This window comes from Nuphar pumila, chromosome 8 (assembly GCF_984573655.1).
Source record: "Nuphar pumila chromosome 8, dmNupPumi1.hap1.1, whole genome shotgun sequence".
NCBI classification, from domain to species: Eukaryota; Viridiplantae; Streptophyta; class Magnoliopsida; order Nymphaeales; family Nymphaeaceae; genus Nuphar; species Nuphar pumila.
This window is the reverse complement of record NC_143256.1, coordinates 52,327,676-52,346,573: the sequence shown is the minus strand read 5'-3', so window position 1 is coordinate 52,346,573 and position 18,898 is coordinate 52,327,676. Positions and strand designations below refer to the sequence as shown.

Sequence of the window (18,898 nt, the reverse complement as noted above, 5' to 3'; positions counted from 1 at the left end):
TTGTTTTGGTTCTCTGCATGCCAGCTTGATAACCAAGGGAGTCACCGTGGAGATCATCTTGTACCAAGAAAAGAAGTGATGAGTATTTTGATTTTGAATTACTTGTTTGTCAACTAGACAATGTATCTGCTATATCTGTTCTGCTTTCTCACAGGGAAAAGATCAAAATTCAGGAAATGTGACTTTTCAATGGTAATATATGAGCGTGAAGATGGTTTGCCCAAAGTGACTGTCTACAATCTTTCGGCTGCTGGAAAAGTGACAGAATGACTTCAAGATGGTCCAGTCATTGAATTTATAGATTAAATATATGGCATGGATTCTATAGACTTACAGTATAATTATCACATATTAAGGTCTTTGTCATTCCTTTTCACTGGAGTATGTCTATAAAAATTGAAGGGTCTTCCCCAGCAAAATTTGGAGACTCAGAACCAGAATCCTGTAAATTGCCGAATTTCTCAGTCAGGAACAACACCTCCATCATGTTCTAATGTGCATGAGAAAACCTCAAAGAAGGGGGTTGGAAGTTGTGAGGAAACGTATTGCATCATGCTTGTCAGAACTTGCATCTATGCGTGAATCATCAGGGTTCCTTGTCAGTAATGCATATGGGTCATCTCAAATGGATGTTGAAAATAGAACAACAACATCTGGTGGTCAGCCTGTTGGTTTTGATGCTAACTTAAATACTAAATTATCAGCTCTCACACCTCCACGTGCTATAAATATTCTCAGCTGGAAAAAGGCTCTTGAGTACTTTGAAAGGCTACTACAAGATCTAGATGTAATATGTTCTTTCTCTTTAGATCCACATAGTGAAGATGTTCTTCGATTTGTGGTCCAATTCCAAAAGTCTCAGCCTGATTTGGTTGCAAGAGCTCATCTACAGCTTCTGCTGGTTCATGATGGGAAGCTATATGGGCAAGATCCTTTCCATGAAGTGATCTCTCGGGCTACAGCATTGCCTCACATAACGAGGAGTATAGAGTTGCAAAAGCATGAATTTGTACAACGTTTGGGACAGCTGCTAGTCAGCTTGCTCAAGATTCTTTGCACAAATGTTGCATGGCAAAGGCGTAAGCTTGGAAAGATCTTGCAAGATTGGAGTATCTTTTTGGGACAGCTGGAGAGGAGTGCTTCAAGAGAATCTGTAGATACTTTGAATGCGCCAATTGATGAGAATTCATGCATGGACCTAGCAGCAAGTCTTGCTAATTGGACTGAAGAACATATTTACTGGATTGTTGCCTGTTTCCTTATGCTTGGATTTGAGCTGGAACTTTATTCTCCTAGTGAATATTGCATGGTTTATTGGCATCTTTACATTATATTCATCAAACTGATGAAGAAAGTTCAACTCAGAATATCTCAAAACACTGATGCATGTGAGTGTTGTCTGTATTAAGTATTTATTTAAAATTTTCTTTCACCACCCTGTACCTACCCTGATGCAGTTATTGTTTTAAACATGCATGGACTTCTTGTGCTGATTGTTCCCATTATCTGTATTTTTTTTTCATTTATGCAACTTATGTTAAGCTCTGGAGGCCATGCCTTGCAACAAACATGAGCCTTTTGTGTTAGTTGTAAGTTTTTTTTTTTTTTTTTTTTTGATCTATCTTGTTGCTTTCCAACAACATGATTTTCATCCCTTTATATTATGAGCTAAGATCAAATGAAATTGTTGGATTTTATGGTTGATCACTTTTAGCCAACGATGGATGTTTAGGTTTGAATCCGAGATGGGTCTATCCCCAGATTAACCAGTAGAAAGAAAAGGTAAATGATTGAAGTCATGGGTTTGGCTGATATGTGCATAAGGATATAAATTTTTTATGTTTTGCTAACAATTTTGTTTTTTTTTCATTACATCTGCATGTTGTGGGGACTTTTTTTTGAACCATATTTTTTGAGAATTTTATTAGCATGGATGTACCAGCTGCATTTGGTTTATATGGTTCACCTGCTTTGGTGCATACATGATGTTTGGATATTAAAGTTTCTCTGTCATAGCTGGAATCTTTTGGGTTTGAATCTAACATTGAGTTGTCTCCCAGATTGACCGTTAAAAAGGAAAAACAAGAATGAAGCCATGCATGTATTTGAAAATTATGTTAAGTATATGCATTTTTTGTTTTTTATATTGATTGCTAAATATTCTTTTTTTTGCATCAGCCTGAGAAGACTCATTACCTCTATTTAAGTTGGTTTTGAGCTTTTTAGTTGATCTTTTCTCCTGAGGCATATTCTCTTAAGAACTCTAATGATAAGAAACTTGAACTGTTGTCATTACCTATTTGTTTTCTATTCATGAAGAGTAATGTGACTGTATAGGATTGTTTTTGTAAAGAGAGTAGAACCACCAAACGAGAGCAAATGTCCACCAAAGTATCCAAATGGATAAACACAAACACCTGTATCTGTCACTTTACCTTACCTGCATTATGTTCACTTCTTCATATGCATGTACTATTGTATCTGTTGCCTTTACAACTGCCTTTTACACTCCCAGCATCCATCCCACTAAAACCTATGAATCCAATTCATTGACCTCATTCAACTCAGAAAATCCCCCACTTACATGTAGGCTAGTAAACCTACCAGCAAGAAGATGTTATTTTTCATCCCTTTCAGGCAAAGGTAATGAGAATGTTGTCAGCCAAATTACCTAGGAGGAGACGGTTGAAAGACATACGATTGCCTCATTAACAAATTTCATAGGAATGAGGCTCTCTGTTGCAATTAGTGGATGCAATGGATATTGTGGGATCTGACCTTTCAAGAATTCTAATGCTAAAGGATGCAAAGATTGAGGGAGTCTAAGATCGTTGTCTGTTTGATGTGAATGAGAGCGGATCATCAAGAATTTGAATAGGAACTATAAAGACACTTGTTAGCTTGGGACTTCTAGGTAACTCAACTTATGCTTTCAATACACCATAGGATGATTCCCCTCCTTGTATATATTCTTTTGTTTATGCTAATTCATGTCTTGCAGGAAATATATGGAGATCATCATTTGTTTTCTAGAATTTAAGATTCTTATAAATTCTAGATTCCATATTTAGATATCAAATTACATCTCTAGTCTTAGATTTAGAATGAATGAGCATTATACATATCATGAACTGCTTATTTTTCATATCACTTTATCTTTTATTTCAAAAATTTCACGAATAGAAACACGAATAGCACGTGCACCATTCTAATAAAAGGTGACTAAATCCTAAGTTGATGATTTACATCAATGGCCATAGTCAGGATGTGAACAAAACTTAGGATTTTCATCTTTTATGGAATAATACTGTATCCACACTGGACCCTTTTCAAAAATTGTCATATTTTTCCTTAAATATTTTCTTCTTTTATCAGAGTTTAACTTAAAATTAACTCAAAATATATATCAATGGTCATAGTCAGAATATATTGAGAGTTAACTTCATTTTAAACTCTATAAAAGCACCAAAATATGTCTTATTCTTCACCTGAATTTAAAAATAAATTATTATATAATACATTCAATGACCATAGTCAAGGATGTATTATATTTTCAATCTTATTTTAAATTCATTTAAAGAATAAGATATGATTTTCAAATTCAATTTCAAATTCTTTAAATCTATTCATTATTTAGGATAGAACAACATCATATTTTCAAGATTCTTTCTCCAAAATCCAAGTGATCTCAAATATCTTTCTTCAATCTCTATTTTAATTCATTCTTCTATCTTATTTTAAAGATTTAAATTTCGATTTCAATGTCCAATTTGACTTTGAAATTTCAAAATTCAATGTTATATTCATTCCTAAATTCAAGTCCAATTTCAAAGTTCAATTAAACTTTGAAATCTCTGATTCATATTCAAATTCAAAACCAAGTTTATCTTTTTATCTTCAAATTCAAAATCAAAGTTTGAGATTGATTCTTAATCTCAAAGCTTGCCCCTTCCTAAATTTTAAATTTAATCTGGGTTTTCAAAACCCAGATCCATCTTCAAAAGTCCCATTTGCACTTTCAAAATCCAAATCCAAAGTTAGATCCAAATTACACTTTGGATCTCAGACTTCAGATCCAAATTTCATTTAGGATCCATAATTCAATTCCATCTTGAATCTCAGACTTCAGATCCAAATTTCATTTAGGATCCAGAATTCAATTCCATCTTGAATCTCAGACTTCATATCCAAATTTCATTTAGGATCCAGAATTCAATTTCATCTTGGACCTCAGATTTCAAATCCAAATTCCATTTTAGGATCTAGAATTCAATTCCATCTTGGATTTTAGATTTCAGATACAAATTCCATTCCAAATTTCGGATCCAATTCCATCTTGGATCTCAGATTTCAGATTCATATTCCATTTTAGGATTCAGACTGTGGATTCAAATTCTATCCTGATTTTCGGATTTCAAATCCAATTCCACTTTCAAATCCCATATGGACTTCTTAAATCTATTTCTATTTTTAAATTCCATTTGGATTGCTCAAGTCCAAATTCCATCCTGATTTCCAACCTTAAATCTAGAATTCAATTCCACTTTAAATATTCATTTCCTCTTTTAAATCCAGATTCAAAGTCCAATTTTTTACTTTGAAACTTCCTTTCTTTTCTTTTATCCCAGCTTCAAAATCATTTTTTTCAAAGTCCGATTTATCTTCCCAAAACTCTGATTATTTGAAAGACTTAGAACTTTAAGTCTCAAAATTCTAAGGTAGAAATCATCTCTTCACTCTATTTCATCTAAAAAACACTTGGGGATTTCCAAAACATTTTTCAAAAAGAGCATACATCCTCGCATTGCACAAGCATGATTCTTTGTGCATTTAGATTTAGAATAGATTCTTAGATAATCTTTTAGCAAAGCAAAAGGCATGAATTTGACCCTTGGTTCGATTACCTCTGGTAAAGGAGCCAGGAACGGTCGAACCTCGTACCGACGAGCGAATCCCGTCTCCCGATTTTTCCTGCAAATATTTCAAAACGGAGGCGAGTTATTTTCTTAAATATCTTCAAAATTAAGGTCAAGTGAGACCTTCAAAGAAGATTTCCTCTCTCTCTTTCTTTTCTTTTCTCTTCTCTCTTCTTTTCTGTCTTTTATTTTCTTCCTTCAAAAAGGAGATAAATAGAGGTTGGAAAGTTAAAGGAGAAGGAAGAGAGAGAAAGCATAAGAGAGGAAAAATTTTGCAATGATCACACAGACCTGGGGTGCCAAAGTGCAGTCTGAACCCACTTGGTTAGACTGAGACAAAGACCGAGGGAGAGACGATGGGTTTGGGCTATGTGCGAGCCCAAACCATCACACAACTCACCAACAAGGAAAGGGGGCAAGGTCACTGCCGGCCCTTTCACCAAGAGTGGGTGTTGCAACTGAGCAGACCACACCCATCCCCAAAACGCCAAATGAAGAGAACGAGAATCCAACTTCTAAAATGATGAAAGGGAAAAAGATGCTTATTCCAAAAATCGTAAATCAAGCATGCAATAAGAGTTATTGTACATCTAATCCACTGAATGAAAAACCTATATGCATGTAAACACCCCAATTTTTTCAAAAGTTTGTAAATATTCCCTTTTTGCCCTTTATCTTCATTTTCGGGTAATTGAGTCACTTTTAAATATAAATCCCATTTTATTTCTCAAGTTTTCTGAAATTAAATTCATTTTGTATATCTGACTCAATTTCGGATCTGGATCCAGTTAAAAGATCCAAATCTGAGCTTCGTTGTCCAATATTTAAAATCAAATTCTCGAAATTTCCAAACCAACTTTTTGAAAAGCTCAGACAGTTCGTCCGGTATCCGTTTGGATCCATTGTGTTGTATTCCTCAAATTCAAGGTTTAAAACTCAAATATTTTCTCAAAACTCGGGTCTAAACCCATTTTCTTCCAAAATTGCTCAGAAAACCTTCCCTGTGTAAATCTTTTTGAAACTTTTGCAAAATTATTTTTAAAATCCTTAGTTTTTAGAATTTCATATTAAAATTCAAGAAAAGAACAAAAAAATAAAAAATAATGAAAGAAAATTACAAAAAAAAAGAAATGGTTTTTAAGAGAAACCCGTTTTTGAAAAATCTTTTTATAGAAGACCTCTTTTTGGAAAATGTAAAACCCTTGCAAAACTAAATAGTCAAGTTAGGGTTTTGAGGGGGGACCCTTTCAAGTTTTCTCTATGGCCGACTCCCTCAGCCGCCTTCTCCCTTTCTCACTCTCGAACCCCCATGGCCAACCCCACCGATGGACCTTCCTCTCTTCGCCACCCTTCGATCCTCCATGGCCATCTTCCACCTTCGATCTCCACCGGCCCCTTCCCGAACCTTCGTCCCCCTCCTTAAGAAGGGCACGATGAGAAAACCCTAACCACCGCGTTTCACCCCCGCACCCCTCTTCTTCCAAGCAGCAGACCCGTTTTAACCCCTCCATTTTACACTCTTCTCCTGGCTTCTTTTCCGATTTCTCGATCGATTGAAGAGAACTCTGCACGGAGCCAAGCAAGCCTGGTGCTCTCCTCTGATCGGCTGAAGGAATCATCCATCTTCAATCTTCCCCTTTTGACCATTTTCCACGCCTCTGTTTCTCCCTCTTCCCCTCTTTGCGTTTACTTTCTTCCTCTTCCCAGTTCTTTTCCTCCTTTCTTTTCAACTTAGTTGCTTACTTCCGATTGATAGAAGGAGTATCACATTATACTTGCATACGAGGCATCGACACTCCTTCCTTGATTAATGAATCAACGAAATCAGGTGAAAAACTTCTTTTCTTTGTCAAATTTCTATTCACAACCTTCCTTGCTGATTTCCTTTTTTATTTTTTTTTTCTATTATTTACTTTGAGCATAACTCGTAAGATCGGCCTGCATATAGTAGTGCCGATCTACGTTTTGCAACATTAACGGAATAATCCCATTCCGACAAATTCCTTCCCTCTCTTGCAATTTAGTCTTAATTTATTTTCAGTTACCTTTGTTTTACGCTCTTCGTTTTTTCTTTTCCTTTTTTTTATTTTTATTTTTGTATGTTCGTCTCATTCACTATATTGCTTCGTTACATTACTTTCTGTTGCATCTCATTTTGGAGAAATAATTGCTTATTGCAAAACAGGAAAAGTTGCCTGGAAATGCTTTGATTAAGCCCTCTTTGTAATTAGGCCTACTATCATTTTTTTTTTATCATACAACAACCTCGTTTTGTCCTCATCTTTATAAATAGCAGTTCTACAATCTCTCGGTCCCCTTTTCCACTATTAATTTTCATAACATAGTTACATCCAACGCTTGTAATTGAAGCTAACCTCATCCCTTTGCATTAGTTTATCTCTGCATTTATTCTCTTAATATCGGCATGTTTTAATGGGATATCATCCTGTATCATTGATTCAACCAAGTGCGTTGCTGAATCATCCTTGTTTTATATCCCTCATTTGTGTATGTTATATACCATTATAACAGGTGGTTTTACTCTGTATCATAGCATATCTGATTTTTTTTTTCTTCTGCTTTTCTGTTCATCTTCACCATAGCACGCAAAAGAGCGTGGGTCTCTCTTGGATTTGCTAAAAGGGCTAAAACAACAGATTTTGACCTACCGTGCATCACTTGTGGCACGCCACTTCCTCTCTACAGTCCAGCACATTATCCTTGCACTACCTGCACTGCATCCCACAACACTGCCATGTAGTTGTAGTATTATATTTTTGCACACTATATGATTTTCCCTTTGTACAAATATTATCTGATATGGTTGCACCCTCATTATAATTAGTATCCCATTCGTCATACACTTATATGACTTGATTGACAGCTGCTGCTTTGGAGATACTTACATCCGACATAGGGTGTACATATAAATATACAATCCCTTATGTTCCTGTGTGTGCGCTATTGCTTTAATGCGGGCATATGTTCCGATCATTCCGATAGTGATATTTTTTTCCCACAAGTATGGTTGTTCAGCAGCATCAGCAAGTCTATAAAGTATGGTTCTTTTGTTGGGTGCATGAATGGTGCTTCCTTACATCACTGGCGAATAGTTGTTCTAATGGAAATCTGGAGTTGTATAAAATGCTTGGCAACTCATGTTCTTACCCTTTCACCTACCGAGTTGCTGCGTCTTCCCGAGGAGCTTATCAATATGTTCAGAACTCATGATGGACCAGTTGGTCTGATGACACTGGAAATGGATAGTTATTATGGGAAGTTCACTTGCCAACTTTGCTGCAAATTCACATAAGGGTCAAAAATCCCTAACCCAGCTTCACTGGGAACTGACTCATAGAGGGAGTTGTCTTGTGTGATTTAACGTGTTGTGCCATCTGTATCTTTTAATGACTTTGTATATTTGTCAGAACACTAATCCTATCCTTTGTATTACAGGCTTCACTCTCCAGTCTACTGCAACTACGAAGTCCTTCATCCTGTATGATTTCTTTTTTTTTTTTTTTACTATTTTTTTTTTATTGTTGGTTGGCATTACTGTTCAATTCCTCTAGTCATCGATATAGCATAGAAGTTACTTCCCTCATCCGCGACAAGATATGCTCTTAACAATCCCGGGATCTATAAAACTTAGCATGATAACATTAATGTTACTAAATTTACAGTAGTTTGATTCTTATGCAATTGGAATTTCTTTGCATAAAACCCAGCATATTAATGCTCATGTTATCTGTATTTTACAGCAGCTTAATCTTTCTTTTCATACAGTTTGGATTTCCCCAACAGTTGGCATTAATGCTGGTTTTGATTTTAGCAGCTCGATGTCCATTGCAAGACTGGATATATATAAGTATATACAGTAATTTTATCTTTATTTGTGGGTGTTGGTTTTGGTCATAACAGAGTATATAACTGTCTGATATTAGCTTATGAGCTTATTTTGATCATAATAGAATACATATATGACTGGACACAACTGATTTCTTTTTGGGTTTACCTGCTTCATATCATAACTCAGTAGTGTTGATTTCATTCAGAGACACTAGATTGATTCAGCATCACATTTTCATTGTTTAAATGGTCCCCCCTGTATGGTGAAAGCATGTTACTAATAAATTATACATTGAGTCATGAAATAGAGGTCAAGTCACACCCCTGTCATTGGTCGTTTGCTGTTAATAACATCCCTTTCTGCATAAACCAGTTTGCACTTGCAGGAATTAATGCACAGGAATAATAATTTTTTCGGTTTCTTTCACTACCAAGAGCAAATTGAGGATTGTTTGAGTTACAAGAACTGAGTCTCATTGGCTATTTCACATTTCCATGGGTCGTCTTATCATCTTAAACACTCATCGTGCATAACATTTGCCGCAACATGTCACCAGTCCAACCCCGGTTCCATCCTCATCATCTCCTGCATGATCCTATAACTCCACTCTAACCCATCGTAACCCCTTTGTTTTTTTTGTTTTTTTTTATTAACATTGCATCTATTCGTTGCTCAAACAACTTCATACCTTCACTTGTATACAGATTTCTGTTGTCATTGTCACCTGCACCCAGCTCACTGTTTGCTATCATATGTTAACTTATCACCATCTTCTTCCAACCTTTGTTGCACAATTACCTTCCAGCATTATAGACCCATGTAGTATCTACTCACAGCCATACCCTCCCTCCTAAACTCAGATTTATGCATCAAAGCTCTGCCCATGGTGAAGGGCTGGCTTACTTTCCTGGCAATGCTATCTTCAGTCTAATTTGGCTCAATTAGAATTTCTCTATGATGGGTTTGCCTTGATATGTACAGTTGTTGTTGCGATGGAGTTTCAACACTCTTTCCTATATATCTCAGTGTCATACACTGTCTTTTCGTCTTTCAATTCACCTCTTCTCATGTAATCATCACCATTTCACATTCATTTACTGTAATTTTACCATTTCACCCAGCATATGTCATTTAGCCTACCATATAACAACATTATACCTATTCCATCTAATCACTTGTAGCTGTTTTAGCCCCATATGGCATCCATACCACTTCCCCTGTCACCTACATATTTCATCATGCTTATCACAGCATCATTTTCACAACTACCTGCTGGAATCCTGCATGCACTACACTATTATTCACCACACTTCCACAACCATCCTGTATCATTTCCTTACTAACAGACTTGCATTCTTACATCCATTCACATTATACATCTCCTGTACAGAGCATAACACTCGCTCAGTATATATGCACTTCATTGCCATTCCAACACTATACCTACAATAGTGTTTTATCATCACTATCCCTTTAGCCTTGTTACATTAACATACCTACATTCCCTGCAGCCACATCTTCACATCTATTTGGCTGTACTTACTTACCTCATTCACCATCTAGTGACAGTCATCATATCTCAATCCTGTACATATAATTTCCTCTACTTCACTCATGCATTACCTATAAGTTTCAGCATCTAGTTAGGTTAGGCATTGCTGCAAAAACCAGTCTCCATGCAGCAGAACACTATCCTTCCCCGTCGCCATTACCATAGCATATATCCTCATCATTTCAACAACATCCATGTTGCCTACACATCACGTGTAATACATATATATATGATTATACATATATGTATACATACATGTAATAGATATGCATGTATATATGAATATAAAAATATATATATATATATATACCATTTCCCATCTTTTTCACCATGTATATCTTGGTACATGAGCACTTTGCCATTGACATCTATAGGATATGTGACATTTTCTTCTCTTTATACTAACCCTTTGCTTTGCAGGGAATAAGTAGAAAGTATCATTATCTGGAGTTACATTTTCAATTTTAAATATTGTAATAAGTTAGGCCTTAAATGATAATTTACATTTCTTGTTTTAGATAGAATGAATGAGCATTGTAAGTATCATAAATTGCTTATTTTCATGTTTTTGCCTTTATCTTTCAAAATCTCACAAATGGAACACGAATGGCACGTGCACCATTTCGTAAGAGGTAATTAATCCTAAGTTGATGATTTACATCAATGGCCATAGTCAGGATGTAAACAAAACTTAGAATTTTTATCTTTTACGAAATAACACTGGATCCACACTGGATCCGTTTCCAAAATTCATCATATTTTCCTTAAATATTTTCTCCTTTTATCAGAATTTAACTTAAAATTAACTCAATATATACCAATGGCCATAGTCAGGGTATATTAAGAGTTAATTTTATTTTAAATTCTATAAAAGCACCAAATGTATTTCATTCTTTACCTGAATTTAAATATAGATTATTATATAATACATTCAATGACCATAGTCAAGGATGTATTATATCTTCAATCTTATTTTAATTCATCTAAAGAATGGAATAGCTTTTAAAAAATCCAATTTCAAATTCTTCAAATCCATTCATCATTTAGGATAGAACTGCATCATATTTTCAAAATTCCTTTTTCAAAACTCCAAGTAAGATAAATATCTTCTTCAATCAATCCTAAATTCTTGTAAAAATCCAATTCATCTTTTCATTTTCAATTATGTTTCATTTTCAATCTCAAAAGTTCAATTTAACTTTGAGATTTCAAATTCATTTTATATATCAAACTCTAATTCAAATCAGGTTTCAAAGTTCAATTGGACTTTGAAATTCCAAATTCATTTCTTATATTCAATTCAAATCAAATTTCAAAAGTTCAAATTAAAGTTTGAAAATTTCTGATTCATCTTCTAAATTCCAAATTCAAACTTCAAATCCAAGGTCTAATTTGACTTTGGGATTCATTTGTATATTCAAGATTCAATTTCTAAATTTCATTTTCCAAATACTTGGAAATTCTTGATTCATCTTCTAAATTCCAGATTCAAGCTTCAAATTCAAAGTCCAATTTGACTTTGAAATTCATTTTGTATAGTCCAAATTCAATTCTCAAGTCAATTTTGGAAAATTCCAAATCCAAAATTAGATCAATTTTGATTCAGTTTTCCAAATACAATTCTACCTTTGGATCTTAGACTCCAGACCCAAATTACATCTTGGATTCCAGACCTTCGATCCAAATTCCATTTTAGGATTCAGAACTCAATCCCACTTTGGATCTCAGACTTCAGATCCAATTCAATTTTGGGGTCCAGAACTCAATTCTGGATCTCAGACTTCAGATCCAATTCCACTTTCGATCCAGAATCCAAATTCTACTTTGGATCTCAGACTTCAGATCCAATTCCACTTTAGATCCAGAATCCAAATTCTACTTTGGATCTCAGACTTTAGACCCAAATCCATTTTGAGGTCCAGAATTCAATCACACTTTGGATCTCAGACTTCATATCCAAATCCATCTTAGGATCCATAATCCAATTTTACATCGGATCTCAGATCCCAGATTTTGAATCCATTTTAAGATTCAATTCCATTTCAAAATCTAGATTTCAAATCCAAGTCCATTCCCAGATCTCATTTGAACTCCCTAAATCCATTTCTATTCTTAAATACCATTTGATTTTCTGAGTCCATTCCAATTTCAAACTTCAAAAACTGAATTCAATTCCGTCTCAAGTATTCATTTCCTTTCCTAAATTCAAGTTCAGAATTCAAAGTCCATTTCCGACTTTGAAAACTTCATTTTCCTATCATTTTCAAAAAGCTTCAAGTTATTCTTTCTCAAAGATCAAGATTTATTCTTCCAATTCTGATTTACTTCAAAAACTTAGAACTTCTCTGATCTATCTCAAGTTCTAAAGTTAGATTCAAACATTTCTTCACTCCCTTACCAAGTTCATCTCAGAATACTTGGGAATTTTCAAAATATCTTTCAAAAAGAGCATACATCCTTGTATTGCACAAGCATGATTCTTTGTGCATTTAGATTTAGAATAAACTCTTAGATAATATTTAGGCAAAGCAAAATGCATAGATTTGATCCTTGGTTCGATTACCCATGGTAAAGGCGTCAGGAACGATCGAACCTCGTACCGACGAGTGAATCCCGTCTCTCCATTTTTTTTTGCAAATTTTCAAAACGGAGGCGAGTTAAATTTATAAATATTTTTCAAATCAAGGTCAATTGAGACCGCGCAAAAGAGTTCCTCTTCTCCCTTTCTTTCTTTCTTTTCTCTTCTCTTTCTCTTTTCTTTCTTTTATTTTTTTCTCCCTTAAAAAAAGAGGAAAATAGAGGTTAGAAAAGGAAAAGAGAAGGAAGAGAGAGAAAAATACAAGAGAGGAAAAATTTTGCGATGATCACAGTTTTGGTGACCGAGATGGGACACGTCTCCGTCTGGTCGAATTATGCCTTTGCTTTGCTTTAATATTTTCTAAATCTTTATTCTTGTATGTCAGCTATATTTTCCATGCAAACCTTAGGAGCCTAGACTCTGTCCTAAGCTGACATCATTGCATATAGGATTTAAGTATGGTTTGGTAGGACCATATTGAGGAGATTGTTCCATGTTCACATAGACTTAGGTCTGAAATACAACTCTCCTCAATTCTAGGGATTGAATGCAAACAGTGTATGCAAGTGTATGCTTCTTTTGATTTAAATCTATCTCTTTTAGGACTTGCATTAGAGCTTTCTGGTTTATTGCATGTTGAACATATTTTTGAAAACATCCCCTACCTATATTGTCCCGGTCTTCACGTTGCTGGGCTGTCTCACTGAACCATAGTTCGGAAGAGAGCCTCACAACTGGACCACTTATTTGGGTTCGCGCCCCCCTACCACGTACCTAAGGGCCATAGTCCGAGGTATATTGGTAGGTGCTCAAAGATGTTGGGAAGACATTACCTTAGAACCGAAGAGATATCTTATATGCCACGTACTTCGAGCTTCGGCTTGAGTATATCAACGTACCTTGATTGAAATCAGATAATCTGAACCATAGAGTTAGGATTAAGGTCCTATCAACCATTTCAAAATATTGCATATAGAGTCAGCTTTAGGGAATGCTGCTTGTACATCCTTGTTTGTATATCTGTGATTGTATGATATTTTCCTTATATTCTCCAAAACCCTGGGTATATATTATTCAAAATTTCCTCTTTGTTTTTAAAACCCAGGTGTATTTTTATTTTATTCTTCTGATTTCTTCAAATTCTTTGATCCTGCCTGCAATTCTTCAAATTTGTCTTTGATATCCTCTTTCAAATTCTTTTCCCTCTTTTGTGATAAAATAATTTTTTTTTTGTCGGGATACGTCCCTTTCAAAATTAAATATTTGTTCATCCTTTTTTTTCCAGAAAAAAACAGTGCGGTTGTCACGAATTTTTGGTGACTACCCGATCCCTCGTAATGGGATATTTTCATCATCAGACTTTGATTTCTTCCTTTATCATAATTTTCCTCCAAAAATTTCCTAAATATCCCATTCTTACCTTCAGAGAGGACATTGACATTTCATCATGGTTCGGACGAGGACTGGAAAGGAAAGAGTGCCACAGCAAAGAGACAGTGAAGGAGAGGAAATGAACTCCATCAGGTCATCCAAGCAGCAGGGCCAAGAAGCAGAAAGCAATGTTGATTCAACTACATACAAGTTGTTTCAGAAAGTGATGGCCAAAATGATGTCTGAACAGACTGAGGAAAACCCTAAGAAAATATCTTCTAAAAGCAAAGCCAAGGGAAAAGTCAACAAGAAGCAAGTTCAGTATGACAGCACTTCAGAATCAGCAGAGGAGGACTCAGAGGAAGAGTAGCCGACATATTTTCACAATCCCTTGTATCGGCCCAAAAAAGTCAACGAGGGGCACGAGTCGGCAAGCAAAACCAAGTTTCAGATCCCGACAGAAGATCCGATGCATAAGCAAATGAGAAAAATGACTTGTGCAATCAAAGACTTACAAACCCAGGACAAAGGCAAAAAGGTCTATACCGGTGCAGATTTCTATGACGGCCTAGAAGGAGATGACAACTGGGAAGATCTTCCTCGTAAATTCATAAAATTTGATGGGACCGGCAACCCCAAGGCTCATCTGGCCACATTCTTTGCCGAGTGCAACCGATTCAGAAAGAACAATAGGGCTTTATTCCTATGCTTTCCGCGCAGTCTGGAGGGAGTTGCAGCAAGATGGTATGCCGACCACATCAACCCGATTGAACTGCGAGAATTTGACAAAGTCATCAACTTGTTCATTGAAAGGTGTCTCTTCAATACTGAGGCTCCGCCTACCCTCAACCACCTATTCAATCTGAAGCAAAATGACAATGAGAGGGCAAAAGATTTCATTCATAGATGGAGATCCACCTGCAACCGGATGAAAGATCCGATATCGGAGAGGCATGCACTCTCAATAATTTTGAACAATTTCTCTCAACCTCTGAAGGGTCTGATCTCTACTTCTCTGTCTAAATCTTTCATCAAGTTAATAGAGCGAGTCGAATGGCTCGAAATGGGATTAAAGAATGGAACCTATCATGGCCTCACCTTGGCAGGAGGCAGTCAGGACGTGAAAAAGAAAACCAACTTCGCCTTTTCTACCAGTTCCTCTAACAACAACAATGGCAAAAGCAAAAGAGGTGGTAGAAAGAACCACACTGGCGGGTCAGGCAGAGATGATTGCTTCGGTCAAAAGGATGAGATCAATAGGCAAAATAACATCACTCCCTTGAGAATCCAGTTAGAATCAAATCCTCAAGGGAAACCAAAGCACGATGGTTGGGGATATGACCGTGAGTTTACCCCCTTAGAACAATCGCTAGAGGAAGTTCTTGAGTATATGACAACAAAGGAGATGGTTAAACTTCACAAGGTAGCAGATCCACCTGTGACTTTGGGAAGGTTCAAGGATCAGTTCTGCAAATTCCATCGGGCGATGGGGCATGACATCGAGCACTGCTTTGTTTTCAAAAACATCGTCCAAGACTGCATTGACAAAAAACTACTGGTGGAAGATCAAGAAGAAGAGTAGCTACCCGTCCTGGCCTAGCTTCCCGAACCAGTTGTTATCATCGCAAAATTTTTACTTTTTGCGAGTCAAACTGACCTTTGAAAAAGTTTTTTGAAAATAACTCGCCTCCATTTTAAAATGCGGGAAAATTCCGTAGAATGGGACTCGCCTGTCGGTACGAGGTTCGACCGTTCCTGCCACCTTTAACAAGGGTAATCGAACCAAGGATCAATCTACTGTTCTGCTCTATTCAACTTGTCTAAATCATATTTTAATTTCTAAATGCACATAGAATCAGGCATGTGCTATGGATTTTCTGAAAATGCATATTTGAAAACATGATGTTTGCTTCAAAGATAGGAAAATACTTAGAAAATATTTGGAGATTCTTGGAAAACCGTGAATCATGGTTGAGATGCTGTATTTGAGAAAGTGAAAATCGATTTCTGAAGTATTCAGGAGATTTTTGTGAAAATCGATTTTGAGAAATGTGAAATAGCTTTGGAGAACTTGATTTCTTTGAATTCAAACTTTGAAATTGAAAATATAAGTTAGAAAATCGAATTTGGAACTTAGGAAATACTTGAAATATCATTTGAAAATCAATGTTTTGAGAAAATCGATTTTAGAATAAGACTTAGAAAATTTTTGAGAAAACTGCTTTCTCTAAATTGAAATTGGAATTTGCAAATGCATGAATTGAATGAATATGGATTTGAAAGACTTGAATTTGAGGAATTGTGGAAATCCTTTTTTGTATTTTTGAGAAATGCAGTGCATTTTTGAAGTTAGCCTAAGAGTGTAGGCTGAATGTGGCTAATACGAAGATTACAAATCTAGGTATCATTCATATTCTGACTATGGCCATAAATACAAATTCCACCAAGTCTGTCAACTCTCTAAGAGCTAGTGCATGTGCCATTCGTGTAGACCATAGTGAATTTGAAATATGTGCATGAATAATGCATTCATCAGACATTTAATATTTGCAGAATTAAACTATATGCAATGCAATCCTAGTCTATGCAGAAATTTAAATTCTTATTCCAAAATTAATTACAATTTACATCACTAATCAAATTTAAATACATGAATTTAAAAGAAAAATAAAGTCTTCAATGTTCCTGCAAAACTAGAAAGCTTGGTTAGTGAATATATGTTGTCTTTTCTAGGTTTATCCAGTAATATCTAGAAATTACTGAATTTTGCTAGATATAAGCCTTTTCCATGATTCCCTTAAATCCAAATTGATAAAATATGAAATAAAATTGAATAAATATGAAAATAGAATTTGAAATTTCGAAATTGGGGTGAAAATGACCAAAATACCCCTGATAGCAAGACTATGGCCTTGAAATCAGGGTTTTTAGAAAGATATTTTGTAAAAATGCAAGTTTTGAAATACAAATAATGATAAATTGAACTAAGTAAGATATGACATGATTAAAAATATGAAAATTAGGGTTAGGGACTTCGAAATTGAGGTCAAATGACCAAATTACCCCTGATAGCAAGACTATGGCCTTGAAATGAGGGTTTTTCAGAAAATATTTTGGTAAAACTTAGGTTTTAGGCACTAAATGAAGTCAAATAAGAATCAAATTAAACCTAAAGCATCCTAATATGATTATAAACATGATTAAACCCTAAAAATACATGCTTATACACGAAAATTCAAAAATATCACAAAAACTGTGATTTTGACAATATTTCAAGATTTTTCGGGTACCCTGTTTTGCAACTTGCTTAATTCAGCCATCAATCGGATTCCAAAATTCATCAAATTTGGTACCTGCACTTATTATAACCCTAATATCGGATTGAAATTATAAAAATAATTGTTTGACATTAATTTAATCCGAAAATAGCATCAAACCCTAAAAATATGCTATTTTTGACCTAGTTCACCAACCAGTCTCAGTTTAAGGCCTGAACCAGGGATCAGTCCTCCATGGAAATCTCTGAGTTTTTACAGAGACCAAATAGACAGGAAAACAAAACTTTTTCTATTTACAGATCTGAAAAAGCACTTGAGATCAGGGAGATCCTCTTCCGGCAATCCGGCCTTGAATACATTGATTTTAACTTTGGTCCTAACTGATACTTTCAATTGAAAATTCTGAGATAAACAGCAGAACTCATTCAAAATATCTGAGATTTTAACAGTGAATAGTGATTAAAAAATAACAGTACTCACTTTTTACAGATTATGAATCAGATCTGTATTTTGGGATTTATGAACAACACAAGTCTGATTAGGGTTTTGGTAAACCCTAACGAGTTTTAAATTGAAAATCAGAGTCTCTGACAGAGGGAAAATACTAAACAATGGTCAAAAATTTTGAAAATTTCACAGTAAATAGATCTAATCAATATGAATCCATATCATATTACATATCTAAAATCGGATATAGGATGAGAAAAATATCATCACAGCAAGTTACCTTCTTGATTTTAACAACAATTTTAAAGCTTTAAAAACTCGATTTAATGTCTGATTTTTCTGACAAGGTTCCCGAAATCCAAAATATCTTATTTTTTTACAGTAACTTTTTTACACATACATGTATCGCATATAAAAAAATCAGAACTAAACAGCAAGTATTTCAATCCGAAATAACATTATCTTTACTGTTCTAAACCTAAAACACACAGAAATCTAAGAAACTTAAGAAACCATGCATTAACTAATGAAAATCAATAAAATAAACCATAAAACAGTAAATAGAAATTTTTTCTATGGTGTAAAACGTATAATAAACATGAATAAACCATTAAATAAATAAAAAATCAGGGAATCAATGGCTGGAATTCGATTTTACCTTTAAAGACATAGATTTAACCCATTAAAAGGGTAAATCATATGTTTTATTGGTTAATAATGAAAAGAATCATGCTCAAACCAATTCTAATGGATTAAAATCCCTGTAAAACACACAAAACAGGGTTAGATCACCTTCTTGGACCATTCTTGATGGTTCTTGAGGTTGAATCTTGATTGAATCCACATAAGGAGGGGTGTCTAAGGCTAAATCTAGGTTTAAATCATTAAAAACACTAAATAAAATAT

At 35.0% G+C, this 18,898-nt stretch overlaps 1 protein-coding gene across 1 annotated transcript in view; it reads left to right on the top strand.

The window, feature by feature from the left end:
* The first annotated feature begins 499 nt into the window (after positions 1–499).
* Positions 500–18,898, top strand: part of LOC149829935 (uncharacterized) — a 58,347-nt gene continuing 39,948 nt past the window's right edge. Inside the window, exon 1 of the mRNA XM_090015345.1 lies at positions 500–1,388. Coding sequence (XP_089871471.1) covers positions 500–1,388 — 889 coding nt within the window. The remainder of the gene's footprint in view (positions 1,389–18,898) is intronic.